This window comes from Alternaria rosae (genome assembly GCF_020736505.1).
Source record: "Alternaria rosae strain MPI-PUGE-AT-0040 chromosome Unknown BKA58scaffold_1, whole genome shotgun sequence".
NCBI classification, from domain to species: domain Eukaryota; kingdom Fungi; phylum Ascomycota; class Dothideomycetes; order Pleosporales; family Pleosporaceae; genus Alternaria; species Alternaria rosae.
The window spans coordinates 3,770,469-3,796,033 of NW_025763570.1; the positions used below are offsets into that span (position 1 = coordinate 3,770,469).

Sequence of the window (25,565 nt, forward strand, 5' to 3'; positions counted from 1 at the left end):
CCTCATCCATAGCCGCCTACCATTCTTACTAAGACTCTCTCAGACTTCTCCTCACTACTAATATCTCTACGTTGGCTTAAAAACAGCGTTAAGTGTGTTAGCGTGTTGCTTGTTGTCGTTGCCTTGTGAGATCTCGCCTTCACCAAGGGAATGAGGGTCTATAGCTGACTACAATCGTCGGTTGCGTCTCTCACTCCTACATCCAACAATTTGACTTGACATTACGACAACGACGCTCCAACTTGCACAAAACCTGCCAATAGTTTACCCACATCAAGAACCTGTTCGACAACTACTTCCAAGATGCCTTCGGAAGCAGAGAACATCAATTATTTATACTTGGTCCTAACCAACGATGGCAGTCCTGTCGTAAGTCTCGTCGTCTCCGTCTTCGATTCGCATCTTCATACAAAGTTGCGCATACTAACCCACTATAGATCGATTGGGATGCCGTCTCCGCAGCGCTCGAGCTCAACAAAGGCGCAGTGACAAAGCGATGGTCGCGTCTCAAGCAGTCCATGGATAGGAACGAAGTCCCCGGAGGTACAGCATATCAGTTCCTTTGGCTTTGTGTGAAGCACCACAAGCGAACTCAGGTAAGCACCACCTCACGTCCAGCTCCATAGTTCGAGATTTTAGCGGCCACTAACAGATAGTCTCATAGCCCCCGAACTGGAGCGATATCGCAGCTAAGGCCAATACTACTTCTGGAGCTGCATCCAAGCGCTACTCCCGCATGAAGAAGGTATTCGAGGACAACGACACCGTTCCCAATGCGGGCACTCCTCGCTCGTCTGTCAAGAACACACGCGCGAAGGCCAAGGCTACTCCGAAGTCCCCCGTCAAGAAGCCTCGCAAGGTCACCACTTCCTCCAGCGACGACCAGGACGACGTTCAGACTACTCCGGTTAGTAAGCGCAAGCGTGCCTTGCCGAAAAAGAAGGTTGCCGCAACCGATGAGGAAGCCGAGATGAAGCATGAACCAGACGACGAGGGCAAAGACGAGGACGATGATCTCCTAGATACCAAGCCCAAGCGCGCAAAGGTCGGCAAGAGCAAGATCAAGGTCATCCCCAAGCCCAAGCCCAAGGATATCGTCAAAAAGGAGGATGCCGACGGCGACGGCGAGGAATCTTTCGTCGACGCCCAGGAATCGCTTGACTACCAGGAAGATGCTCAGGAAGTCCACCACGACAGCTACGCCGTTCATGACCGTAAGTTGTCCTACCCTGCAACTCCCCAACATCCCCATCAGCATACTAAAGATCTACTAGCGGAGCCAGCTGACTCTCTTGGTTTCAGCGGTGACTTCATGTAAGCTACATACGCTAGTTGATGTGGATTGTTCCAACGGTTGCGCGCAATGCACCTGCCACGCCAAAGAAATCTCTCACGTACTCATGAGTAGGGACTCTGGGATGGCTCATTCACAGCGCGTAGAGCTTAAGGAGATGGTCGGGAACATGGGTTGAGGGTTCTTTTCATCTTTACCGAGGACTTTGGTGGCACTCTGCGGTATGCATTACATGGAATTTGGCGTCGGACGGAATACGGTGCATAGCGATGGCGTGAACTGCGTTCGAGGGAAAAATGCATTCAATCCTTGTATTTGATATCGGATAGGGCGTTCGAATTCTGGAAGTGCTGAGCTGAGAACATTCTCCCACGCCCTTCATACAGTCAGTTCGTGATGCTTTCTCACGAGCCCCTCAATTACGGTGTCAACACCAGTTTTCCAGTTGTCTTCCTACTCTCGATGTCCTCTGTTGCACGCACAATCTCGCTCAATGGGTATACATCGTGAATCTTGACATTCAGTCCATCCTTCTCGATGAAGTTCCACAGCTCTTTTGCCGCCGTCTGCAGTTCTTCGCGAGTGGCGATGTAGTTGAAGAGCGTAGGGCGGACGAGCTTGACGTTCTTTGCCGACAAACGACTAGAAGCTTTGTTAGCTATGTCCGCACATGACCAATACGGGACAAACTTACGCAAGAGCGAAACCCTCGACTGGTCCCGATGCGTTGCCAAACGAACACATTGTACCCTTCCTCCTCACGACAGACAATGAGCTATCAAAGGTAGACTTGCCGACGGAGTCGAAAACAGCGTGAACACCCTCACCCCCAGTTGTCTCTAGCACTTTCTTGACGAAAACATCTCGGTTGTCCTCGTGATACTCTAGTAGGACCTCTGCGCCATTCTGCTTGGCCAGGTTCCTCTTCTCTTCTGTACTTGCTGTAGCAATGACCCTTGCACCGACCGCCCTCAGCAACTGGCACAGCCATAATCCCACACCACCAGCTGCAGCGGTTACGAGAATCCAGTCGCCTTCCTTGACCTCGTAAGCATCACGGATCAAGGTTACGGCGGTTAGTGCCTGGAGAAGCGAAGCAGCGGCTGTCTTGGTGGAGATGGAATCAGGGAGTGGAATTGTGTAGTTCGCTGGTGCAGCGGTATACTCTGCGTACGCCGATTGGCCCATGTATGCTACTCGCGCACCGGGTTTGAGGTCAGAAGGTGCATTAGGCCCGACGGAAGCAACGGTTCCAGCGCCTTCCCGACCGAGAACATACGGGAACTGCGGTGGCTTGTATACACCCGAACGGAAGTAGCTGGCGACAGTTTAGCATGATATCCTGGGCTCTGAAAAGACGAACAAGGGTACTTACGTGTCGATGTAGTTGATGCCGATGAACTCGTTCTTGACGAGCACCTCGCCTTCCTTCGGCTCCGGGACCGGCACATCAGTCTTGTACTGCAGAACTTCTGTTCCACCGGTCTTCTCGATGTACACAGCTTTCATAGTCTTTGGCAGGGAAGACATCTTTCTGATGATGGATGCTCTTGGAGCAATGTGCGAATTGATGGCACGGAGGCGTATTGTCGATCTGGAGAGTAGATTTGTCGAGCGCAGAGTGTGTGAAGCCAGCGTCATGAGTCACGAAAGATGGGCTGATGGTCGGCTCAGTTTAAGCAAGCTATTTCAAGAGAGGCATGCCCGTTGATGATAAATACCCGCGGACACGTCGTTAATTCCGAGTGATCTGCAAGGTGACAGCCCCACTCCCCGCACACGTCATTCTCGTCCCCGTTCGCGACTTACTTTAGAAGGCGGCAGTCGCAATCGCATTCTATGTCATGACATGCTGCATCAGCATCCTTGGAATCTGTACTTCGTAGGGCGCACCAACATCGTGCCAACCCGGCAGGGCGTGCTCATTACAAAGCGAACCTGATTATGGACGCGACGGGTTAGCCATGTGGATATCGCCCGCCGTTCATCGGCCTGCTGGGTTGAGCGCCATCCGTTACGTATCTGCGATTCCCTTCTACCGCTGCTTCTTAGTTGGATCAGAATCCCCTTCAAATTCACAGATTAATTTCAGTGCGCACTGAAAGTGGTGTTACTTCAATTCTCTATACTCGGGTAGCCTTGTCTTTCTCGTAGTTCCATCTTGCCTATGAAATCAATGCGATGATCAGCATCTTCCTAGCCTACGTTCATGAGCGTTTTCGTGTCGTTCATTATCTTACCACATGCCTTTTTTCTTACCTTGCACACGTGTATGTTAGTGCGCCTTCCATTCTCACCACCAGAGACGCACAGGTAGTGACCTCTTCATTTGAATTGGGACAGGATCTTGTTTAAGCAAGACATGGCGAGGCCAGTGTCACCTCTTCTTGAGCCATCAGATCACAAAACGCATTTCCTTGCAACAACGGTCTTCTTTCCTTTACCCCTCCTCTCACTCCTCGTTTTGCGGACTACATCAGCGGTGACCGAGCGCACAGTGCAAATGGTCAGCCCCCAAACATATTCTACTAGTTCTGCGCAACTTTCTCTTCCTTGAAACTACATTCGAGGATAGTCATGACCATCCAAAGTTGCCTTTGTACACCGGATACCCGACGTTCTCTACCCGGCACTATCCTGCTGGACCCAAAGTTACTTCACCATGAGCTCAAGAATGCTTTGGCAGTTCTTGAATGGTCAAGGATCATCTTCCCTGACGAATTCGAAGCCCTGCCTGATTCAGATGATTCCAAGACGTATAATCTGGAGGTTGCCGAGACGTCCACGATCTTGAAAGCTGTCGCGGAAACGAGCTTCGACCCACCTTGTACGGCCGCTAAGTAGCTCTGGGGCGCTGAAGAGATCACTGTACTTATATTCATTCAAGACTCTTCTCTACTGGCATGTCATATCCACGGCGAGCAAATTATCGGCGAGTTTAGCTTACTGGAGTGGCCCACAGACTACAGGCCGACATTCATGGACGCTTTTACCTCGTGTTCATTGAGTGATAGTCGGCCGCCCATACCTTTTGAGATCGCGCTTGAGATAGAGGCGACCACCAGGTACTATCTTGCGGCAAAAGGTGTGGTACAGGCTTTACAATGTGACGGTCGGATGTTCAAGTGGAACTTCACACGCGCATGCCAACGCGATCATCAGAAGTTATTGAAAGAAGGTAAACTGTTAGTTAAACCATGTATCGAAAGCATCTGATTCGTTCCAAGTAGCACAGAAGTCTGTGGGCCAATTGTAAAACTTCCGGCGTCAAAGAAAACGCCTACGCGCAGTGAGGAACTCTCCATTCTTCCCATGAACAATTGTTGATCACAAACAGGTAATACCAGAGAAAACGCTTCAGGCTCCGCCGAATAACGTATTAATGGTCTTCTAGACTCTTCTGACGTATTTCAAGATGGTAGATCGAACCAAGAAGCAGTCTGAAGCGCTAGAGACTCTATACGGAGGCCATGCTCGACTCGAATAATAAATTGGAGGGCTAGCAACTGAGCACGAAGAGGTCATCAGATAAAACAGGGTTATGGGGAATAACTTGCAAACTATGGTCGAGTTTGCTGAGAAGTCAAAGAATGCCGCAGTTCTGGGTAGGGTCGCGAACGAATCGACTATGGCTCACATCAGGAAGCTAGAGGAGAGGGTCGAAGAGCTGGAGACACAGATGAGAAAGCAAGAGACTTTGGTCAAGCAAGAAAAGTTCGAGAAACGCCGCAGCGCTACGGACTCGGCTCAGTGAGCCTGGCGATCACCACATGCCACAACTCTGTGTTTTGAGGGTAATACAGAAATTTGGAGTCAATGCTTGCTGCAGATGACGCCTTCATCTGTACAATGAAAGCGGTCTGGCTTACTCAAAGTTCGGAAGGTGCCATCGCAACTTGGAAAATGCAACAAGAAAGTGAGATTATCAGAATGGCAAGGAAGAGATAGAAGAAACATAAAGGAAACAGTTGCAGTATAGTGCAGGAGGCAATCATCTTGCCCAACAACTGAAGCTTGGGGGTTCTTAAGACCACAGCACACTTGCCGATGGGGCTGCGAAACACGCGCACATTTTTCCACATCTAGTAAATCAATATTCTACCACAGTCTCTAGGGTTGATTCCAAGGTAATGCGTCCTGTCTCACTATTTGCGTTGCTGTATGAAGTGAGGTTGCACGATGCTTCCCTTTCATCGCTCCTCCCTCAACCGCTTCCATCGGCGCGCCTCGGTGAGGCCGCTAACCAGTTCTGGCATCTCCAGTCGTCGCATTACGGTGAAGATGAGTCCAGTTTGGGCGCAAACTTCCATAGCCAGTTCCCTCTGCGCGACTGTTGTTCAGATACATCCGCTCGTTCCTGACTACACACATCCACACCATGGCGCCCGCTGGACTTACCTTCGAGGACGTACAAGCTTGGGCATCCCGAGACTTCCCGGATCAGTTCAAGCACCTTCCTGATGCAGGAGCATTTCATACACAGTTCAACATCATCCGCGGCTACAATCATGACAACAGCTTCAAAAGCTTTGTCATAGGCAGCACCTACACTAAAACAAGGAAGCCGGCAGACCTCATGGCCTGGCTTGAAGGTCCCCGCATAATCCTCGGCTACATTGGAAAGAACCGGAAGGGGGAGCCACAGATTCGTCATGTGGTCTTGACACAAGAAAACGCCTCTTCTTGGAGCTTGAAATTTCCATTCAACTTGATCCCACCGACTCAAAGCCAGACGGAGGTTGCTTGCTGTGATGCTATGCTACGCTACTACTTCCTTGCAAAAGGCTGGAGTAAAGGCGTAATCGACAAGTCGAACGTTTTCAACAGATTCGTATCCAGGTTTCCTTACGCTTATCGGGCTATTGCCAACGCTGTCGCGGAGGGGCCAGAACTGGTTCCGATCCCATACTATACTGTCTATCCACAAGAAGCTAGTCGTATTCCGGTAGCATCAGCAAGTCAGCACCGTACGTCTAAGATCAGCCATCTACAAAATCCGAGTAACTGACACTTGAGCTTAGCGCTTTGTCCACAGAGGACTGCCTATCTTTTCGAGCAGATTGCCAACGACCCACTCCCAAGCCGATCGTACACTGTGCTCAACAGCCCATCACCCAGTCCGCCGCCGATTGAGGAACCCATAACGCCCCAAGTACTACGCTCCCCATTTCAGCTGCAGTCCCGATTCGGAGATCCACAGGCAGTCAGTCCTGGTGGGGATCAGATCGTGGCACTCGATGGGTCGAACGATGCCGACGAGCGAGACAGCTCCGGGCTGCGAAATAAGCTTTTCGATCTCAACATCCGGCTCATGGTTGCGGAGGGTCTCGCTCAGGATGCTGAGACAGCAGCTCGGACAGCTCAGGAATAGGCACAGCTCTGGAGGAGACGATATGAAGAATCCGAGCCCTACAAGGCCAAGTATGACGAGATGAGAAACCACTTTAATCTGCAAGAATAGGTCAGAATACAAGCTTGGAAGTCGCTGGTCAGAACATCGTACGGAGAGGGCAGAGCCTGTGGATGGAGCTGTCACACAATGTGCAAGCAATAGACGAGGACTGAGCAGCGTTTCGGTTGTGCCGTCGGAAGGCCGATAATTGATGCGGTAGGCAACGCTATGTAATGAGGATCTGAGGGCAATGCTGGGCGGTCCTATCGCATGGGCGTAACGGCACAGTCAACTCTACTCTTAAGAATGCATCGCTTTCGTGTGTAAATCTTTACCGGTGCCCATTGATGAAGAGAAGGTGAGACTTTTCCAGGGTCCATTCACATGCATAGAGTCTTGAAAGGCAGGTGCGCCCCGCTTACGTCGCGTACGCGTTCCCACGCGGACGCAGCGTGAACCAAGTTCGCGCACCGCCGCTACGTCATCGCTCACATCGCAATCAAGCGCAAGCCCACAAACATCTACCGCGCGCAGAATCCCCACTTCACATGACAGATGCGCATACACCTATTTCAATACTCTTCCATCAAAATAGTGCACCTTAGACCCATTTGAGGCATTTCAGCATGGGCGCATTACTATCCTCTATCCTTGCGCCTATCGCCCTACCGCTGGGCTCGTTCTTAGCCATTCCTATGCTATCCTCCTGGTCGACAGGCCTAAATCTCATCTTCCTCTCGGTCGCATGGACGACAATCGCCGCATCCTATTCTCCTCTTCAACTTGAGCTAGTTGCGCCACTAGTACTTCGACTATCTCTCTACATCATCCCCAGCCTGATCTTCTTGCTATTCGATATCGGGTTACCAAGTCTAGCAATCGAGTTCAAATCCCAGGGACAATGGGGTATTCCAAACAATCAGAAGGGTGGCGCACGCGCAGTGAGGAGGGTAATTGCGTGGAGCTGTGCAAATGTGCTGCTCAGTGTGGCTTTACAAGCGGGTATTGAGTTCTTGATCACAGACGTACTGCAGATGAGGAGTCTGCTACTCATCAAAGGCAGTCGATGGGGATTGAATCACCTGCCAAACCCATGGACGATGGTCAAACATGGCATTATCGGACTCTTGTCTCGTAACGTAAGATACCATAATTGCGTTCCCCAACAAAGACGTGCTAACAGACATGTCGTAGGTCCTGCAATACTATATCCACACACATCTGCTCCATTCGCCGACCGGTGGGGCACTCTCGGACTTGCATCAGAGCTGGCACCACAGCATCAAGATCCCTTACTCGTTTGCCGCAAACTACGACCACCCCATCTGCCACCTCCTGCACCGCTTTCTACCTCTATACCTCCCAGCAATTGCTCTGCGGATGCATATCCTCACTTACTTGATCCTGATCGCTATCTTCAGTCTAGAAGAGACCTTTGTGTACTCCGGGTACAATGTCCTACCCTCAACCATCATGCTGCGAGGCATGGCACGACGCGCCGACGCGCACATGATGAGTGAAGGAGAGGGTAACTACGGATGCATGGGTGTCTTGGACTGGTGCCACGGGACAACACTGGGTAAGGATGTCGTTGAGGACCTGAAGGCGGAGATGGAGAAGCACAACGTGGAGGAGAAGGCGGGGAAAGCTATAGATGGCGCGGGGGAAGCGGCGAACGGACTGGCGGGGAAGTTTGGCAGGGCTAGGAAAGGAAGGGGAAAGAAGTAAGTAGGTAAAGCGGCAAGCCTATGGTTATGTAACGAGGTCTGTGTACGTATGGCATTGGTGCAATCGGTTCGGTGGTGGTAGTGTCCTTGGTTAGCGGTCGCTTCTGATACCCTCACGTCCTGTTGCTGGGAGTTCGCGGGCAGTCGGCGCAGTAGCGGTCGAAGAATGTAACGTCTGTATCTCTATTCCATGCATCAGTACTCGATTACCACCCAGTATATACCGCGCCAATTGAACGCCCAACTATGACATCACGCAAGCGGAGACCAAATGTTCACTTTTGGACCGTCTCAGATTCGCTCGCTTGTTATAAAGTCTTATGGTAAATGCCTTGTCGGTATCCTCCATGAAAAAAATTGGCTGCCGTGCCGCTGCGATTCTTGTTTCTCGCTAGTACAGCCGCAGTATGCCGAAGTCGTCTTTCATCCCATGCACTGAACGCCGAATGCCCGATCGTTATCCGTCGCTTAGAAGACCATCTGGTGAGGCCTGTCGGAGCTACGGAGGCTGAAGCTGGCACCGAGGTAGTCGGCGAGGTGAGCCTCCTTCTTGATGGTGGCCAGAAGAGCCTTGTCGACGGCCTTCTGGTCCTCGACGCGGTCCTTGGAGGTCTCCTTCTTCTGTGGCTTTTGTCAGTACTGTCGCATTGCACTTCCATCATGTGCACGTACCTCGGGCTTCTCGCCCTGCTTGAAGAAAGCATCCTCACCCGGCTTGTGGGCGGCCTTGTCCTTGGTGAAGTAGCCATCCTGGCTGGCCTTCTCCACAACCTTCTCGTCTACGCCCTTCAGGTCGACGCTGGTAGAGGTGGCAATGACATATCGGGCGTTTACTCGGCGAAGGGGAACACCGTTGACTTTGAAGGGACCGGTAACAAGGAGGACACCCTGGGAGAGGTGCTTGAGGACGACGACGCGCTTGCCGCGGAAGCGACCAGCAAGGAGGATGACGACGGTACCGGGCTGGAGAGACTGGCGGACCTTCGCAGGGCGGACAGACTTGCGGGCCTTGAGTCGCAGTTAGCGGAGCTCCAATTGATGTCTTGATTCTTGTCTTTGCACCCAAACACCCGCCGCATGCTGTCGCAGTGAATGCACCCAGCACCCCTGCAGTCCTTCTCTTCCGTGCAAACCATCGTCTATCGCGAACGTACCTTCTTGGGGACAGCAACGTCCTCAGCAGGGTAGTACTTGCTGGCCTTCTGCGAGTGGTGCGGTATCGACCTCTCCCCCTTGGAGAACTTCTGGGTGGTGGGCTTCGTGTCCTCTTGTTTGGCCGCCATTTCGTTTCGCTGTGGTCGTTAGTGCTGGTCGGTGGTGTTGGCGATGGAATCGTATTTTCGTGAATTCGAGTGTGTGCCAAGCTGTCCAATCGATACGCGCGACCGGGCCGAGAGTTGTTCCGTGGGTTACGTAACCCGCGTGGAGCTTGCAGCTTGCGGCGATGCTCGCGGTACCGCCGCTGAACATCACTGCCCCAACACCAACACACACCGCAGACATGTCTATCCAACCGCTCATCACCTTCAAGGCCGGCCAGTGTGAGCTGACTGTAAGCGTTGCGGACACTGACAATCCAGATCGTACACTAACAGTGGCTACAGCGCGGAGAAGGCAACCAACAGACAGTCAAGCCAGTACCAACACCAGGCTATGTCTACCTGTACCAAGGAGAAGATGGTTTGTTTGCAACCAACTTAGACCCTTCCTCAACTTACACATTTAGAATTCGTGCACTTCTGCTGGCGACCACGCGACCGCTCACTCGACCAGTCGGACCTGGACCTCATCATGATCCCCGGTGACGGCTCCTTCCAACCCTACACCGGCAAGGACTCCATCGATGACCCCGAGAACATCAAGTCGCCCACCGACGGCCGCATCTTCGTCCTCAAGTTCAGCTCGAGCTCACAACGCTATCTCTTCTGGTTGCAATCAAAGTCGCAGCACCCGCGCGGCGCGAGTTGGTTCAGCGAGCGCGACCTCAAAATCGGACAGGTCATTGATCTGCTACTGACAGGCGAGGAGATTGATGTACAGGCTGAACTTGTAGGTATCTCGAGCTCATCCAACAATGACGAGGATGAGACAATGGAAGACGTAGAGCCATCTAGCCGAAACCGCCACGGTAGTACCGGAGGCGCTGGTGCTGGTGCCACAGGCGGTGATATCCGAGATGAGGGCGAAGAGTCCCGAGAAGGGGGCGCCGATGGTGGTCGAGCGTAGGTTCCATCTATTTGTATCGCATTCGGCGTCGTGGCGCAGTCTACCTTCCCGGACAGAATCGAGCTGCTGTGAAAATTACCAACGGCTCTATACAAAACTATAAAGATATCCTGTCACGGTACGGCGTTTTGGGAGAAGCATAAGACCATCCAAACATATGGCGATTGGCACTGGCTGCTCATGTACAACAATAGAAAATAAGCATCATGCTACGTCTTCCACTGGCCACGCCGCGGCGCTCGTTTCGCGTTTTTGCTTTTGTCTATTCTCTTGAACATTTCCGCTAACGCGTCGACAGAGCCGGATCAGGTGATGTCTCTGCCATTGTGCAAGACTTCATGAACTCACTCAAAGGCGGCAACGCAGGCGGCAGCTCACAACAAAGAGGATCAGAACCCTTCGCTAGCCTTACCGAGTTCCTCTGGCCTACGCATACTCTCTCAACCGTTGAGAACGCTTCCGACGAGACCATCGACGCACTGTGTGCCCAACTACCGACAATCCCTTTCCTCCTAGAAGCCGAAGTCGAAGATATCGATCAAATCGACCCCAACTCCGAGACCGCGCAGATGGCCATTCAGACATTGGGTCGGGAGGAGAAAATTGAGGTTCTGAACAGGGTCCTACGCGCACCTCAGCTGAGGGGAGCATTAGGCAGTTTGAACGAGGCGCTAAGGACCGGTGCTCTACCGACTGTCAGCCAGGCACTGAATATTGATGTCGAAAACGGAGGCTATATGAGAGGTGGAGGCATGCCACTTGGTGGCGGAGATGCAGTCAAGGCTTTTCTGGAAGGTGTCAAGAAGACAGTAGAAAAGGAGAAGAAGGGCGGCGATGACATGGACACCAGCTAGATAGCCAAGCGGCTCTAGCGATTTGGATATTCTCTTGCATGGAATGACGACCGACACACGACTGATGCACACATAGACGACAATGATCAATGGCACGAATATTGCATGGCAAGGGTAGGGTAATGCATTTATTCTCGCTCTCATCGGTACTTTTCAAATCCTCTTCTTAGATGTTCGCTTCCCATCTAGGACGACCTCCAAAATGTACAGACAGCCATTCAACGGATATGGTCTTTCCAAACATTCATCCCCACTACCGACTCTCTTTTGTCCCACATTCACCGAAGAAATGGTTATCAGCCAAATCGTTCCATAATTCCGCTCAACTGCTCAATATCCTCATCTTTGACTCCCGGATGTTGTTCGCGATAAAGCTTCATCCACGCATCGCGTTGATCCTCATACTGCGGTTGCGGGTAGCACCCCTTACAAGGTACTCTCAGTCCAGGCAGGTAACGGGGAAAGTGGTAAGCGCAGAAGTTGGGCTCTACGGCACTGTTGAGATGTTAGCCATCGGATCATGCAAAGAGAGGAATGAGACACAGTGCTGACGGGCTACTGACCTATCGTCAACTTCAGGGTTGGCAGGCGTGAAGAATGTAGAGGATGAGGGCGTATAGGTGGAGATAGGCGCATCGATTAGAGTGCCAGTGGTGGAGAAGGTGGGTGAAGGCTGACTCGGACTTGGAGATGCTGGAGACATTGACACCGGGGAAGTAGAATGGCTCTGCGTATAACCCGATCCCGCACCCGGCGCCTCTGGTCCTGTACCCGGCGCCATGAAGCGGAACGCTGGAGCATTGCCTCCACCTTGCTGCTGCTGTTGTTGTGCTTGACTGCCCAGCACCGCCGCTCTCAGCGGAGAAGGATGAGCCTGTGGTTCACGATTACGCTGTGACGGCAGATCTTGGACATCGGTTCTCCGCGCTGGTAAAACTGGCGACGAGGACGCCATGGAAGACACAACGGAACTTGAGCGCGACAGATCCGGTGCATTTCCACGATCGCTGGGGATGCAGCGGCCTTTAGCGATAGCATGGGGACACGGCGTTGTACAGATCGTTCTGTTGTGTCCGCAAGCATAGACTTGAAGGAGTTTGTGACACATTCTGGGTAGACCTTGACGTTCTGTTAAGATGATTGGGGGCTTTCGGTGTATGAGTTGGTAGGTAACTCAAGATCAGAAGCTGGAAGTAGGGAGCAGATGAATGTCAGAGCGGCAGCGTGGAGGTGAGTTGTCACAAAGTCGGAGGCGGTGATGTGTCGCAAAGAGCTGGTAAAGGCGGCGGCTCAATCATTCACAGGCGGTATGTGAGCGTTGGTTTAGCTTATTCATGTACCAGCATTCGTTTGCCTACCTGCGCGTTTGTCAATATAAAAACAACATTGTACACTCAGGAAGACACGACTTGGCAGGACAGGGCACGGCACGTCAGAACTTTGAGTTCTATGCTAAAAGCTGTATCAACATTGCAAAATCATGAATGACCAGTGTAACGACAACCGCTTCTCCATGCCGCAAACACCGCGCCATCGAACTCCATGCCACCGAATGCTCGAATAAGAAATACACTTCATCAGTTGGCCATATACTAGTAACTCCGTCCGAACAAGATCCACTGCTTGGCGGGAGTCTGACAGTCGGGGTTGATGCACTTGGTCTTGCCAGGCTCAATACCCTCGGGCTGTTCGAAGGGAATGCACAAACTCTTTGCACCCATGGCAGGAGCCTGCTTGTCTTCCGCAACGCCATCGCCCAACGCAGTCCGTGCGCTCTTCGCCTTGACCTCATCTTCGCACTTGTCGCCCTCGCAGTGGGGGACTAGGACGACGTTCTTGCCGTTCAGGGTTGGGACAAAGTCATCCCAGTTGGTAAGCTGGATCCGGTGGTCCCGGTATGCCTTGTCAGCCTTGTTGAACATGTCTTCCTGGATCTGCTCGAGTAACTTGGGGACTTCTTGTGTGAGGCTGTCGACATTGATGGTACCACGTGCGGCGTCCTTGTCATCGATGTCGCGACGGGATGTGGTAACAACTCCCTTCTCAGCGTCTTTGGGACCGAATTCGATTCGGAGAGGAATACCCTTCAACTCCCAGTCGTTGAACTTCCAGCCTGGAGAGTAGCCCTCGCGGTAGTCGGTCTCGACGCGAACACCGGCGTCAGTAAGATCGTCATGAATCTTCTTGACCTTGCTGTAGAGATCCTCCTTAGCCTCAGCAGACATTCTGATTTCGTTAGCATTGGCACAGTTGAGTCATCAGTGATAAACTTACTTGGCGGTGACTCCCACCGGAATGACAACAACTTGGATCTCAGCCACCCTAGGAGGAATGACTAGACCTCGGTTGTCTCCGTGAGTCAGAATCATGACACCGATCGAACGCGTAGTCAGACCCCATGAGTTCTGCCAGACGTGGACGTGCTCCGACTTTCCAGCCTCCTTAGCGGTGGGGTCCTCGACTGTGATGTTGAACATCTTTGAGAAATGTTGACCGAGAGCATGGGATGTTGCAGCCTGAATACCGCGGCCAGTAGCGGGGATGAAACCCTCGACGGTGGTGGTGTAATCAGCTCCAGGGAATTTCTCGTTGACAGTCTTCGTTCCCTTCACAACGGGAACGGCAAGCAGCTTCTGGTATACATCAGAGTACCAGTCCAGGATCTGGAGAACCTCATCGCTCGCTTCTTTCTGGGTAAGATGTGCGGTGTGGCCTTCTTGCCATAGGAACTCGCGCGATCGGATAAAGGGCATGGGATCTAGACATTAATTAGACACTGCCGAAGAAAACAAAAGCTCAGTACTCACGCTTGAACTCCCACCGAACGACGTTGTTCCACTGGTTCAGCTTCAGGGGAAGATCGCGATGCGACTGGATCTTGCGCGCGAAGTAGGGGTACATGGCTGTTTCGGAAGTAGGGCGCACAGCGACGGGCTTCTCCAGGTCAGATTTTCCGCCCTTGGTCACCCACGCGACCTCGGCGGCGAAACCTTCCACATGCTCCTTCTCTCGCTCCAAGTTATCCGCGCTGATGAAAATCGGGAAGTATGCGTTTCGGACTTTGAGCGTCTTGATCTGGCTGTCGAACCAGGACTTGATGTTCTCCCAAATGGCGTACGAGGAGGGCTCGAGGATATAGCATCCGGCTACGTCGTAGTAGGAGATCATTTGTCCCTTCGTAATGACCTGTTGGTACCAGTCTCCCAGGTCGACCTCCTTAGCGACATCGATACCAATCAGCGCTGAACCTTCGATCTGGGACATGATTAGTATCGCGTATGATGTCGGACGTTTGGTGTTGCCGCATAAACCTACCTTCTTCTTCTGTTGCTGAGGCTTCTTGGCGGCTTTTTGCGGGTTACCATCCTTCTTGCTCTTCTTGGTCTCAGAGATGGAAAGATCCTTCATCTTGCCATCGGCAGCTGTGGCTTCAGCCATGTTGGGAAGGTGCTAGAAAAGGCTGTCAGCGTCTCGCAAAGGATATCTTGACGAGTACCAATCGTTGCAAAGGTAGTAGAATCGCGATTGTATAGATATTCCAGCCAAATCCATCTGTATATAGGAAGAGTTGGTGGGGCAGGCGGGGTATCAAGACGCGACTTGAAAGTACTTACGTGCGATTGAGCTATGGAAAGTTGAATAGACGGTGGGGAACCCGAACGATATAAAGCGAGAGCACTTTAGAGTCACGCAAAGCTAGGACAGAGTCAGCTTGTTGCAGTCTCGTGTGAGTCGACAGCCAAATGTGTGGAGGGCCGAGTCATCGGCGCAGGGGTCCAGACTAGCGCGACTGACGGGCGGAGCTACCATTCGCCGTCGCCGACGCGGGCGGGCATTGCTGGAGATTTTCTGGACCGCGTAGAGGCAGCAACAACGAAGCAGAACAGCTATCACCCGACACAATGGCAGGAATCTTCGAGCAGTCACGTAGCGGAGGGACTCTGTGTAAGCCGCGGAAGCTAACAACACGGCCGCAAAAAGCTAACATGTGCAGTCCTCGGCGGCCAGAAAATCAGCGGCCAGGACATTCGCGACCAAAACGTCCTTGCGACCCAAGCGATCTCCAATGTCGTCAAGTCGTCCTTTGGGCCCTCAGGCCTCGACAAGATGATGGTGGACGACATCGGCGACGTTACCGTGACCAACGACGGCGCTACCATCCTCAGTTTGCTGGACATCGAGCACCCCGCAGGCAAAATCCTCGTCGACCTCGCCCAACAACAAGACAAGGAAGTCGGAGATGGCACAACCTCCGTCGTCATAATAGCGGCCGAGCTGTTGCGGAGAGCAAACGAGCTCATGAAGAACAAGATCCACCCCACCACAATCATCACAGGCTACAGGCTGGCGCTGAGGGAGGCGGTAAAGTACATGAACGAGAACATCAGCACCAAGGTCGATGCGCTCGGTCGGGACTCGCTAGTTAACATTGCGAAGACGTCCATGTCCAGCAAGATCATCGGCTCCGACTCCGACTTCTTCGCCAACATGGTGGTAGACGGCATGACTGCTGTCAAGATGACAAACAACAAGGGCGAGATCAAATACCCCGTAAAGGCTGTCAACATCCTCAAGGCACACGGCCAAAGCGCGACTCAGTCGATACTGGTCAAGGGCTACGCTCTCAACTGCACGGTCGCCTCGCAAGCCATGAAGACGCGCATCACCGATGCTAAGATTGCCTGCTTGGACATCAACTTGCAGAAGGAACGAATGAAGTTGGGTGTTCACATCACCATCGACGACCCTGAGCAGCTAGAGAAGATCCGAGAGCGTGAGGCTGGCATTGTCACCGAGCGCATTGAGATGATCTTGAAGGCCGGCGCCAACGTCATCATGACTACAAAGGGTATCGACGACCTCTGCCTCAAGCACTTCGTCGAGAAAGGTGCCATGGCTGTGCGAAGGTGTAAGAAGGAGGATTTGCGAAGGATAGCGAAGGCAACCGGAGCAACCCTGGTCAGCACACTTTCCGATCTAAACGGTGATGAGAAGTTCGAGGCAGCGAACCTTGGCCATGCTGAGGAGGTTTCACAAGAGCGCATTTCCGACGACGAGTGCATTTTGGTCAAGGGTACCAAGGCCTTCTCATCCGCATCCATCATCCTGCGAGGTGCGAACGACTACGCCTTGGACGAAATGGAGCGATCAGTGCACGATTCATTATCGGCCGTGAAGCGAACGCTGGAGAGTGGCCGCATCGTTCCTGGTGGAGGTGCCGTTGAGACTGCGTTGCACATCTACCTAGAAGAGTGGGCAACGTCAGTGGTAAGTCACACCAATCCTTGCATGTCTATCAACGTGACTAACAATACACCTAGGGCTCTCGGGAACAGTTGGCCATTGCTGCTTTTGCACAGTCTCTGCTTGCTATTCCTAAGACGCTTGCCATCAACGCAGCCAAGGATGCTACCGAGCTCGTCGCCAACCTCCGATCACGGCACGCTCTTTCACAGCGTACAGTGAACCCTTCAGACCCTTCGTCGCAAGACGCAAAGCAGCTGGCCAAGTCGAAGAACTACAAGAACTACGGTCTGGACCTGTCAAACGGTAAGGTGCACGACTGCCTAAAGGCCGGTGTACTAGAACCCAGCATGAGCAAGGTCAAGCAGTTGAAGTCAGCAGTGGAGGCGTGTGTTGCCATTATGCGTATCGATACCCTGATCAAGCTGGATCCAGAGGAGCAAGGTGGAGGTGGTGACGATGGCCATGGACATTAGATAACATGGCGTCAAGAGGAGATAGACCCGACTGAAAAGATAACGACAGCGTAATGAAGGCTCCAAGCCCACGTGCAAGATGCCCCTGTGTTATTCCCACCCTGTTCCAAGCCACTCTAAGGACCTTCAACCGAAATCTGCTTGCCGTGGCACTGACTCATTAAAGGTTTGGGGGCCAAATGTGACCATCGTGTAGGGCTTTCGGACCGACTAGCACCTGTTCTCCAAAGCTATGTAGGCAACCAAACCTTACGGGCCTCGATTCGCACCAAAAGATTCCCAACGATATGATCGTGCACAAGCTCATCACTTGCAGCTGTCATTTGAGGACATGAGAAGGCTTGTTGAATTATTGCGCCTCAAACCCTACCTCGGCAGTTCACGGCCACGATAGGGATCTACATGCGAATCTGCCGCGTCGCACAACACATGGCTTTCCGGTGAGACTATCTGGCGACCAAAACATCCGACGTGCCTGGTGTTCATATTAAAAAGGTAAAGCGCACGGTGATGATGGCTGCACGCGGCTTGTTTATAACCTATCGCGGCGCTACACAAGCGAGGCGGATTGTTTCTTTCTTCTTCAGCTCGCTACCCCATGCTAGTAACACACCCCCGTTGTCCCTGCAGCGGTCACTATTTCGTCTAGCGTCAAGATGAGCACCATATGGAAACGTTGAACAAATGTGTTTGAATTGCTGAAGCAATGGAGAGAATGGGTAGAAATAGCGTCGGTATGGCGAAAGTATTAAAGCAACCCCGTTTGTGCAACAAGCACATCCAACCGCACACTTTCACAAAGTCTTGATGCACAAAATCTCTGCTGATCAGCCTTCAATACGCTCTGCTCGTATGTGTAGCCGCAACATGCAAGCCCCAGCGGGTCGCTGCACGCCTTACGGCGCAGCATCTTTTGCATTGCTCGTAGCCCAACATATGGGTACTTAGCTTGTAACGCCCTGCTTTTTCCTAAAGGTGGTTTCTCTATTCCTCGTTTTGTGAACTTCCAATTCTGGGACGCCATGGCATATACCAAAGTCGCCTCGTTGTTGGCTGTTGTCGGTTCCGCAAAGTATGTGAACGGTGCTATGATACGGGCACCGACGCCTGCTGTCACGCCCGCCCCTGCTGCAACAGCTGCAGCACTGGCTGTTAGGGATATTACTACCATCGGGTACATATCTACGGGCACATATGGCTCGACTACGCTATGTAAGAGAAGTCATTTACATTGCTGCTTGACGATTGCTAAGACTTCTAGATGAGACCATCACTGCAAATAACGAGGGTCATGTCATCGCAACATCAGGTAGCCTTTACAAGATTTGTGCGCCAGAATCCCTTTGCGAGTTCTTTTCTTGTGAGAGCGATTACGTCGTGTACCCGACCACATCAATTTTCTGGTACGTGTTGGCTTCTTTGTCTGAATACTGTATACTGACATGACATCGCAGTGGAGGCTCAAGTTCCACTTGCAGCTACTGGGAGCTGGCAACCGACATCAACGACCCTTCACCATTGACCAACTACTGGTGTGATGCTAAAACGGAAACGGGAGGAAAGATCTTGATGACCACCCCAGATGACGGTATGTGATGTCTCTCCAACCGTGATGAAGCATTGACTGACAATACACTTCCAAGACACATCAACCTCCCCTAACACTGGCTTATCCTCGAATACCCCAGTCTCTCTGTCCTTCACTCCACTCTCACGCACCGCTTCCGCTCGTCCCTCAGATGCGCCACTTGACGTTACACCTTCCTCTGGCAACGAAGAATCCAATGAATCCGACAAATCTAACAAATCCAAGAAGTCAACCCCAGTAGGCGCGATTGCCGGTGGAGTAGTCGGCGGCGTCGCTCTTCTAGTCGCTGCAGTCCTCGGAGTCTTCTTCCTTCTTCGCCGCAAGAAGAAGCAACAGAACAACACCACTGTTAACAACAACATGCACCAGCCACCCACTGCACCCCAAGCCCCACCAGCCGGTGTTCAATACTACCACGAGCAGAAGCCCGTCCCTCAGCAACACATGCAGCAGATGCCTTCTCCACCTCCCCAACACCAACAGCACTACGGCCATTACGATCCGAACGCACAACAACCAGCGCAACAGTTCTACGACCCCAACGCTCAGTCTGCGTATGCTGCGCAGCAGGGCGGCTATGCGATGCCGGAGAAGACGCCGGGTGTTGTGAATCCTATGCAGGCGAACCCGCACTATGCGGATGGGCCAGTGAGCCCTGTACCCCAGTACTCACCGGCTGCGTCGCCGCCAGTTCCAGCGACTATTAATGAGTTGCCGAGTGGGAGGATGTGAGTACGGCGATATTGTGTTCAGTCATGGATGATGCGGCCATAATCTTGGAAAGTGGTTAATGTCGTTGTATCGTGCACAGTATGATACTGTGTGCCGCGTAGTGGGTGGAGAGATTGGTGTGCATATCAAGTGCGGTGCCATTTCAGTGTTGATAAATTATACCCCCTGTTACATAACCTACCAAGAGTCAAGACATCCTAAGTGATATTCTTTACTTTGCGGGTTCTGCATTCGTCAGAACCTTGATTTAAGGCTTCGCGCAATATCCCTTGTGAAAACCCCAAGCCAACTTCTGATGGTCTTTGCCGCAATAGTACGCCTCACCACAACCGGCACACTTAGACTTCGCACCTGGTGCTCCACAATGACCACACCATTTCTCCGTTGCTCGATTCATCCACCTTTTTTTCGTTCTCATCGCCACTTCCCTGAGCCAATCGTCTACAGGTGTACCATTGATCGCTAGAGTGCGTTCGCTTTTGCTAGGATCTGCACCCTTAGCTAACATGCTGAAACGCAGGGCAAACTCCTCGGGGGTATCCAGAGCAAACAGCTGCTTTCCCTTTGGCCCTGGCCCGCGTCCTATATCGCCGAACTGCATGGACGAGAGATCGAAGAAGGATTGAACCGTGTCGCTCTCGAGCGGAGAGAAACCTACGACGGCATGCAGAAGTTGTGGCTCGTGCCCACTAACATACATGGCACTCTGTGGGAGTACGCAGATAGCAGTAGTGAGCTCTGGGCTGCGGAAGGACTCTTCGACGATGACACGCCTACTGACTGTTGTCGTATAGAACATACCTGGCTGCTTACCATTGGGCGCGTGTCTCACTCTCAACTTTGTATTTTCGGAAAACAATGCAAAGAAGATTTGAAGCAGACTGATTGCCTGGTAGCAGCCATCATGATTGCGTGCTTGATGGAACAACGTCTCTAGCTGCTCATTGGAAAGTGCGCTATCCTTGCGTTTGTCCGGGTGTAGGAATTCTGTGGGCAGGTCTGGGGCATCTGAATCGTTGGCCTGCTGCTGATCCAATATGATCCACGTAGACGCGTTGTTGTTCCACCCTTGGTCGATTGGACGGCTGAGTGCGACCGTCTTCGGTTGCGTACCTGGGAAAGCGACTTCCCTCAATTTGGTGTGTCGAAGCCGAGGTTCCGTGGTGTTGCGTTCGTAATTGAGCAAGACCGCGATGTCATATAGATCTAGTACCTCCTCGGTGTCCATCATGGTTGCCGGGCGGGCGTTTTGCACTATCCTGCTTGTATGGAATTGAGATGGCGGGGCGCATCATCCCGCTGGAAGCGCAACGCGCTAGATTACGAATTCGCTGTTTTCGGCGTAGCGCCGAACGCGTGCTTGCGTGATCCATGGATGTCACTCGTCGGCTGTTCAGAAGTCGCGCACAAGAGACAATGATAAGTAGCAACACCATTCGTCATTCAGGCCACGTAGGTAGGCAGTGGCATGTCCATGTCTACTCCAAACGGACGTATTCAACTGCAGTCACGTCACGAGAATTCTCAGTGCGACTGCAGGACATAACGAAAGAGCTGAAAAGGGACGAACCAGTGTTTGAGAGGGATAATTCACTTTTGAATCTATGAAGGTAAGAGTTGCCCTACTTGATCATGAGACGTTTTTGAGGTTTTCGCCATCAACCCACCTCAGATAAGGAAAAAACCGACTAGATCTGCAGACTACACCATGATGAAAGAAGCAAATCGAAAGATCTGGCGTCAATGTATGCGTCAGAATGTTCGGTTTTTTTCCTTGGATGAGGTGACCTCTCTCCGCAATAGTCATGTCTTCCAAGGTTGTTCCAGACCAACTCAACTTGCATTGTCAACTTTTAGCCCTGCGAGCAGACTTTGTAGCTATGTATCGCCTTTCCCCGCAACCAGCAGTCTGCGAGACATGTTAGGGCTTGTAGGCAGCCCGTAACAAATTCGGACGACTTACAGTAGCACAGCGCAAAATCGGGCGCCTACTCAACGCGGAGCTTCTTCTCTACCGAGTACTCGTCGGTGTCGACGCTGAGCAATCTCTTCTTGGGCTTCTCAGAAAGCACGTCGTCCAATGAATTCACAAGTTGTTCCTTGGGCTGCTTCTCTGCAGATTGGTCGTCCTCGGGAGTCTTGATCATGTCCGCGTCCGCATTCGCATCCTCATCTGAAGCCTCCGCAGTCTCAGTGCGTACGTCTTGAGTGCCATTGCTAGACGCGACGTCGTCCTCAACTTCAGGGAACATATACTTGAGTTGCTCGATTAGGATCTTGAAGCCTTTGCCAAACTGAAAGTCGCAGAACTCCTCCATCTTGTCGCAGTAGACAAAGACAAAGGCGACCATTGTCTTCAGCTCGTCCGAATAAACGTCCCTCTTTCCGCTCTTGGTCATCTTCTTAAAGAACGCATCGCCATAGAAACTCTTGTGATCAATCTCGATGTCGAATCCCAACCAGGGCTTCGCTTTGCCACCACAGCGAACCCAAAGTTCATGTGTTACTGGAATGCGCCGTCCCTTGGTGTATGAGCCGATGCGGAGCTCTGAAGTTCCGTCTGGGAGAGCTTGGAAGGCAAACGTATCAGGCAAGGGCAGCTTGGCCATCGTGTTAGGGCATTGTTCTTGGAGCATGTCGAGCAGCTGCTCTTTGCCGTAACGCTTGCACCTGCCCATTTGGAGGTTGTAGCTGCCACTTGAATCAGCATGCTGAGAAGGAGGTCATCAATAGATGAGACTCACGGTGGGATACTTGTACGTTGTTGTGTTGGTTATTGAGGAGACAGTGTAGTTACTGTATTCCAGCTTTGAGGGGGGTGAAGGATTGACGGCCGAGTATTATGGTGGCTCGGTTCTTATAGAGCTTGTAGGCATACAAAGTTACTGAGGTGGCGCTAGCATTGATCTCACCCTAAGGTGAGTGAGATGAGGTGAGTCTGAAAATGTCATGTAGCATATTGAGGCCTTGAAGGGGTTTCGAACTTCACTTAAACTGTGGCCTGTACCATAAAACGAGCGCGCTTTGCAGTACGCCACCTACTTTCACCTTCCGATAGGGACTTACAACGACTAGGAAGAAAGCTTGATTCAGAAGCAGATCGCTGTAATGCATATAACGTATCTTGTCAAAATGGTATACCTCTCAACGCCAGTGTACAAGGTATATCATACAAAAAGCAAACTAAAGCCGCGCCATATTCCCTCTCTTCCGCATGCTCTTTGCCTTCCCTTCAACCGCACTCACCTCGTCGCCATCTAGTTCCCGCCTATCAAACACTGCCTCCCCCCAAAGTTTCTCACCAACCAGATCTGCCAGCGCCAAAACCCTCGTCTGAACTGTCGCTCCATCGCGCCGATTCTTGCCTTCTCTTCGCGAAGCGCTAATCCGCTCAGCGAAGCGCCACAATGGTCCATCGGCAATGATGCCGCCGTTCGACCCTCTTTGCGGAGTCCATTCCTCTGCTAATCTGATAGTAGCGGGTGTCTTATCTTTGGATTTCGTGACTAGAATCATGCCTTCTTCCTGGAAGCGCGTATAGGCGTTCTTCAGCGTTTCCTTGTTGACAGCTTCAAAGTAAGAGAGGTCGCCTTGATGGTAGAGAGTCTTGCCGAGCACTTGTGCGCGGTCTTGAACTTTCTTAAGGTCAAGCCAGGCGGATGGGGGTGTATTGGTAGTAGTGGGTGATGTGAGGGGAGGGGTGAGCATCATTAGACTTATGGCACCGAGCCAGGCGGCTTCGATGAACGGCCAGATGAGGAAACAGTAGAAGTCATAGTTTTCGCGTCCTTGGGTCCGTTCAGCAGGGGATAGTTCGATGAAATCCACCGTTTCTTCGCCGAGTTCGGTTGTTGATCGTGACATGGTGATGACGCCGTCTTTTTCTAGTCCTTCAAGTGTTTTGGCGAGATTGGTATCTAGACCCTCGGTGGGGAAGATGAATTCTCCGCGGAAGAGTTGTGAGAGGAAGTGCACCTGTGCGCGTAGATCACCGTAAGACATGCGCTGATATTCCGGGCCACCGCCCTGTTTGACATGCGTGTATAGTGCTGCGCTGACCAGACTCTGTAGGATGAAGAGATGAATGGTCATGTTCCTGTAGAAGGAGAGTTGGAACCTGTCCACGGCGTAGAATGTGTCTTCTGGTAATCCGGGGACTAAGCCAACAAGTCCAGGTCCCAGAACTTCTAAAGCGCGGTCGACGACAACGCTAGTGGGGAGATTGCCAAAGTGTGCTACACGGCCACCTTGGGCTCTGACCCGGTCGCTGAGCCATTCGACTCGGCGGATGAGTTCTGATTTGCCTACACCGCGGCCTCTTAATGTTAGTAAGACTGTACCAACGAGAGCGGTTGGCATCACGACTGAGACGTCGTTGATCTCTGACAAGACCTTGTAACCCAGTGTACGGAGGAGGCGGAGTCGGTCTTCTTTGGTATCGAGTTGCTGGGGAAGTTTGGAGAAGCGTTCGCGTTGCTGGGTGATGAAGGATCTGAGTGACCACGGCTCGTGGAAACGGACGTCTACGCGACCAAGCTTGAGGGAGAGTACGCTAGACGCGGACAGGAAGTCCATGAGGTTTTCTTTGGGTTTTGGTTGACCAAGGAGTTCGCTGATGTATGAGCTGCGGTGTGTTAGCGTTATCTTTGGTGTCACGTCTGATCGAAAGACTTACTCAACCTCAATGACCTTGTCGTACTGCGTCGATACCGGGCAGATGATTGCATCCTCAACCCTGCCGCTCGCGATACTGTCGAGCATGTAACTCAGTATGCCAAACTTGGGCGGCAGAAGCTTGCCTGTACGACTCCTCCCTCCTTCTACGAAGCACTCGAGATTGTATCCACATTGCAGCAGCGTATCAATGTAGGCTTGTACGAGCGTAATGTACAGCTGGTCGTCTCCAAAGCTTCTTCGTATCCACATAGCGCCGGCATGTTGTAGAAAGGATCCAACGACTGGGAAGTTGAGGTTGTCACCAGCCACGACTGTTGGCAAAGCAAGTCCGAGCCGATAGCAGATGATTTGAAGTGAGACGTAGTCTACGTGCGAGCGGTGACACGGAAGGAAAATGATGGAGTGCTTGTCTTTCGCTGCCTTTTCGGCAACAGCGCGTAGGCGAAGCACTTCCTCGCTCGAGACGTGGACGCCCTGGTGGTATGCTCTTGTCAAGAGTTGTGTAGCGAAATAGTATGCGCCTCTTATGAAGCCTTTGCTTTCCATCTTGCAGATCATAGAATCCGTCCAACCCTCGCTGACTTGCATGAGCGATTCCTCAATCTGCACCCTCCTCTTTGCCTTTTTATCTTTCTCGCCGACACCGCGCCCGTGTAGCGCATCTTCGCCTAGCAGCCCTTCCTTGGCCTCGACCTCTACCCTCTTATCCGCCAGCTCCCGCACTTTGGCGACGAGCATTGGGCTGCTCAACACCCTCGCCTTCATATCCTCGCTGAAGCCCGGGTAGAACTCTGGCTGCCCAATGTGATCATCGAAGGACCGCCATCCTGTCCCTGAAAAGTGTAGCGAGACTTCACGAATGAAATCGAGTGGCGAGGATCGAAAGCGCGCGAAGCTGTGTATGAGGCCCCGGTCGGGCGATTCGTTGTAGCCAGCTGCGTGCAGGTAGACATTGTCGTCGGCCGTGATGCTGAGATCGGGAGCTTGTTCGGGGCTCGAGGGGCGCGCGGTGGAGGATTTTCGATCCTCGTCGGAGGGGGCCATGGTGATTGGAATGCGGACGTGGGATATGCAAGGAGCGTCTCCTTAGGGAAAGGGTGCGGCGGAAAGCGCGAATCGCATGGAGAGGACGCGTCTAGGAAACGATCTCGGGAGTTGGAGTCTGCCGGGTGTTTTATTCTCGTGTCAGTCCACGTGCGCACTGGTACTATGACATGATGAAGCAGGCATGGAGCGTCGCGACGATGGACGGTGAGATCGAAGGCCCACTTCCCCGGTCGCTATGCCTCGGCTTCTTGTGGGGAAGCCACGCCGGCGCAGCATCACCTCCGATTCGCTAGCCTCAAGCACCACCG

At 52.3% G+C, this 25,565-nt stretch overlaps 12 protein-coding genes across 12 annotated transcripts; 6 read left to right on the forward strand and 6 right to left on the reverse strand.

Annotated features, from left to right (window-relative positions):
* The first annotated feature begins 90 nt into the window (after positions 1-90).
* BKA58DRAFT_23983 (uncharacterized protein) lies at positions 91-1,728 on the forward strand. Its single transcript, XM_046166649.1, has 4 exons — positions 91-369; positions 438-596; positions 665-1,214; positions 1,303-1,728. The coding sequence occupies exons 1-4, from the start codon at positions 304-306 to the stop codon at positions 1,470-1,472; spliced, it is 945 nt and encodes a 314-aa protein (XP_046031616.1). The 5' UTR covers positions 91-303; the 3' UTR covers positions 1,473-1,728.
* Positions 1,714-2,824, reverse strand: BKA58DRAFT_304770 (uncharacterized protein; the record flags this gene model as incomplete). The annotated part of the gene is made up of 3 exons (XM_046167027.1): positions 1,714-1,936; positions 1,989-2,612; positions 2,670-2,824. The coding sequence occupies 3 exons, from the start codon at positions 2,822-2,824 to the stop codon at positions 1,714-1,716; spliced, it is 1,002 nt and encodes a 333-aa protein (XP_046031617.1).
* Positions 2,825-5,407: 2,583 nt separating this feature from the next.
* BKA58DRAFT_373832 (uncharacterized protein) lies at positions 5,408-7,135 on the forward strand. The gene is made up of 2 exons (XM_046169259.1): positions 5,408-6,261; positions 6,316-7,135. The coding sequence occupies exons 1-2, from the start codon at positions 5,673-5,675 to the stop codon at positions 6,663-6,665; spliced, it is 939 nt and encodes a 312-aa protein (XP_046031618.1). The 5' UTR covers positions 5,408-5,672; the 3' UTR covers positions 6,666-7,135.
* On the forward strand, positions 6,990-8,568 carry BKA58DRAFT_24039 (uncharacterized protein). The gene is made up of 2 exons (XM_046166653.1): positions 6,990-7,825; positions 7,881-8,568. Exons 1-2 carry the CDS (start codon positions 7,313-7,315, stop codon positions 8,412-8,414), a joined length of 1,047 nt encoding a protein of 348 aa, XP_046031619.1. The 5' UTR covers positions 6,990-7,312; the 3' UTR covers positions 8,415-8,568.
* Positions 8,569-8,881: 313 nt separating this feature from the next.
* Positions 8,882-9,696, reverse strand: BKA58DRAFT_407853 (ribosomal protein L6e-domain-containing protein; the record flags this gene model as incomplete). Its single annotated transcript, XM_046172049.1, has 3 exons — positions 8,882-9,034; positions 9,086-9,421; positions 9,568-9,696. The coding sequence occupies 3 exons, from the start codon at positions 9,694-9,696 to the stop codon at positions 8,882-8,884; spliced, it is 618 nt and encodes a 205-aa protein (XP_046031620.1).
* Positions 9,697-9,857: 161 nt separating this feature from the next.
* Positions 9,858-11,737, forward strand: BKA58DRAFT_447362 (proteasome complex subunit Rpn13 ubiquitin receptor-domain-containing protein; the record flags this gene model as incomplete). Its single annotated transcript, XM_046174233.1, has 4 exons — positions 9,858-9,965; positions 10,018-10,093; positions 10,140-10,635; positions 10,938-11,737. 4 exons carry the CDS (start codon positions 9,858-9,860, stop codon positions 11,491-11,493), a joined length of 1,236 nt encoding a protein of 411 aa, XP_046031621.1. The 3' UTR covers positions 11,494-11,737.
* BKA58DRAFT_24060 (uncharacterized protein) lies at positions 11,737-12,869 on the reverse strand. Its single transcript, XM_046166658.1, has one exon. The coding sequence runs from the start codon at positions 12,599-12,601 to the stop codon at positions 11,981-11,983; it is 621 nt and encodes a 206-aa protein (XP_046031622.1). The 5' UTR covers positions 12,602-12,869; the 3' UTR covers positions 11,737-11,980.
* Positions 12,870-12,894: 25 nt separating this feature from the next.
* On the reverse strand, positions 12,895-15,112 carry BKA58DRAFT_373837 (uncharacterized protein). The gene is made up of 4 exons (XM_046169260.1): positions 14,809-15,112; positions 14,301-14,748; positions 13,768-14,251; positions 12,895-13,719 (listed from the first exon to the last, which is right to left on the reverse strand). The coding sequence occupies exons 1-4, from the start codon at positions 14,929-14,931 to the stop codon at positions 13,086-13,088; spliced, it is 1,689 nt and encodes a 562-aa protein (XP_046031623.1). The 5' UTR covers positions 14,932-15,112; the 3' UTR covers positions 12,895-13,085.
* Positions 15,113-15,395: 283 nt separating this feature from the next.
* BKA58DRAFT_306174 (T-complex protein 1 subunit alpha) lies at positions 15,396-17,213 on the forward strand (the record flags this gene model as incomplete). The annotated part of the gene is made up of 3 exons (XM_046167096.1): positions 15,396-15,438; positions 15,488-16,761; positions 16,815-17,213. The coding sequence occupies 3 exons, from the start codon at positions 15,396-15,398 to the stop codon at positions 17,211-17,213; spliced, it is 1,716 nt and encodes a 571-aa protein (XP_046031624.1).
* A 1,022-nt stretch (positions 17,214-18,235) lies between these two features.
* Positions 18,236-19,533, forward strand: BKA58DRAFT_396996 (uncharacterized protein; the record flags this gene model as incomplete). The annotated part of the gene is made up of 4 exons (XM_046171397.1): positions 18,236-18,425; positions 18,475-18,616; positions 18,668-18,801; positions 18,857-19,533. The coding sequence occupies 4 exons, from the start codon at positions 18,236-18,238 to the stop codon at positions 19,531-19,533; spliced, it is 1,143 nt and encodes a 380-aa protein (XP_046031625.1).
* A 224-nt stretch (positions 19,534-19,757) lies between these two features.
* Positions 19,758-20,812, reverse strand: BKA58DRAFT_373842 (uncharacterized protein). The gene has a single exon (XM_046169261.1). The coding sequence runs from the start codon at positions 20,762-20,764 to the stop codon at positions 19,781-19,783; it is 984 nt and encodes a 327-aa protein (XP_046031626.1). The 5' UTR covers positions 20,765-20,812; the 3' UTR covers positions 19,758-19,780.
* A 1,704-nt stretch (positions 20,813-22,516) lies between these two features.
* Positions 22,517-25,454, reverse strand: BKA58DRAFT_329674 (glycerol-3-phosphate acyltransferase). The gene is made up of 2 exons (XM_046168140.1): positions 24,209-25,454; positions 22,517-24,157 (listed from the first exon to the last, which is right to left on the reverse strand). Exons 1-2 carry the CDS (start codon positions 25,252-25,254, stop codon positions 22,717-22,719), a joined length of 2,487 nt encoding a protein of 828 aa, XP_046031627.1. The 5' UTR covers positions 25,255-25,454; the 3' UTR covers positions 22,517-22,716.
* Between the last annotated feature and the right edge of the window lie 111 nt (positions 25,455-25,565).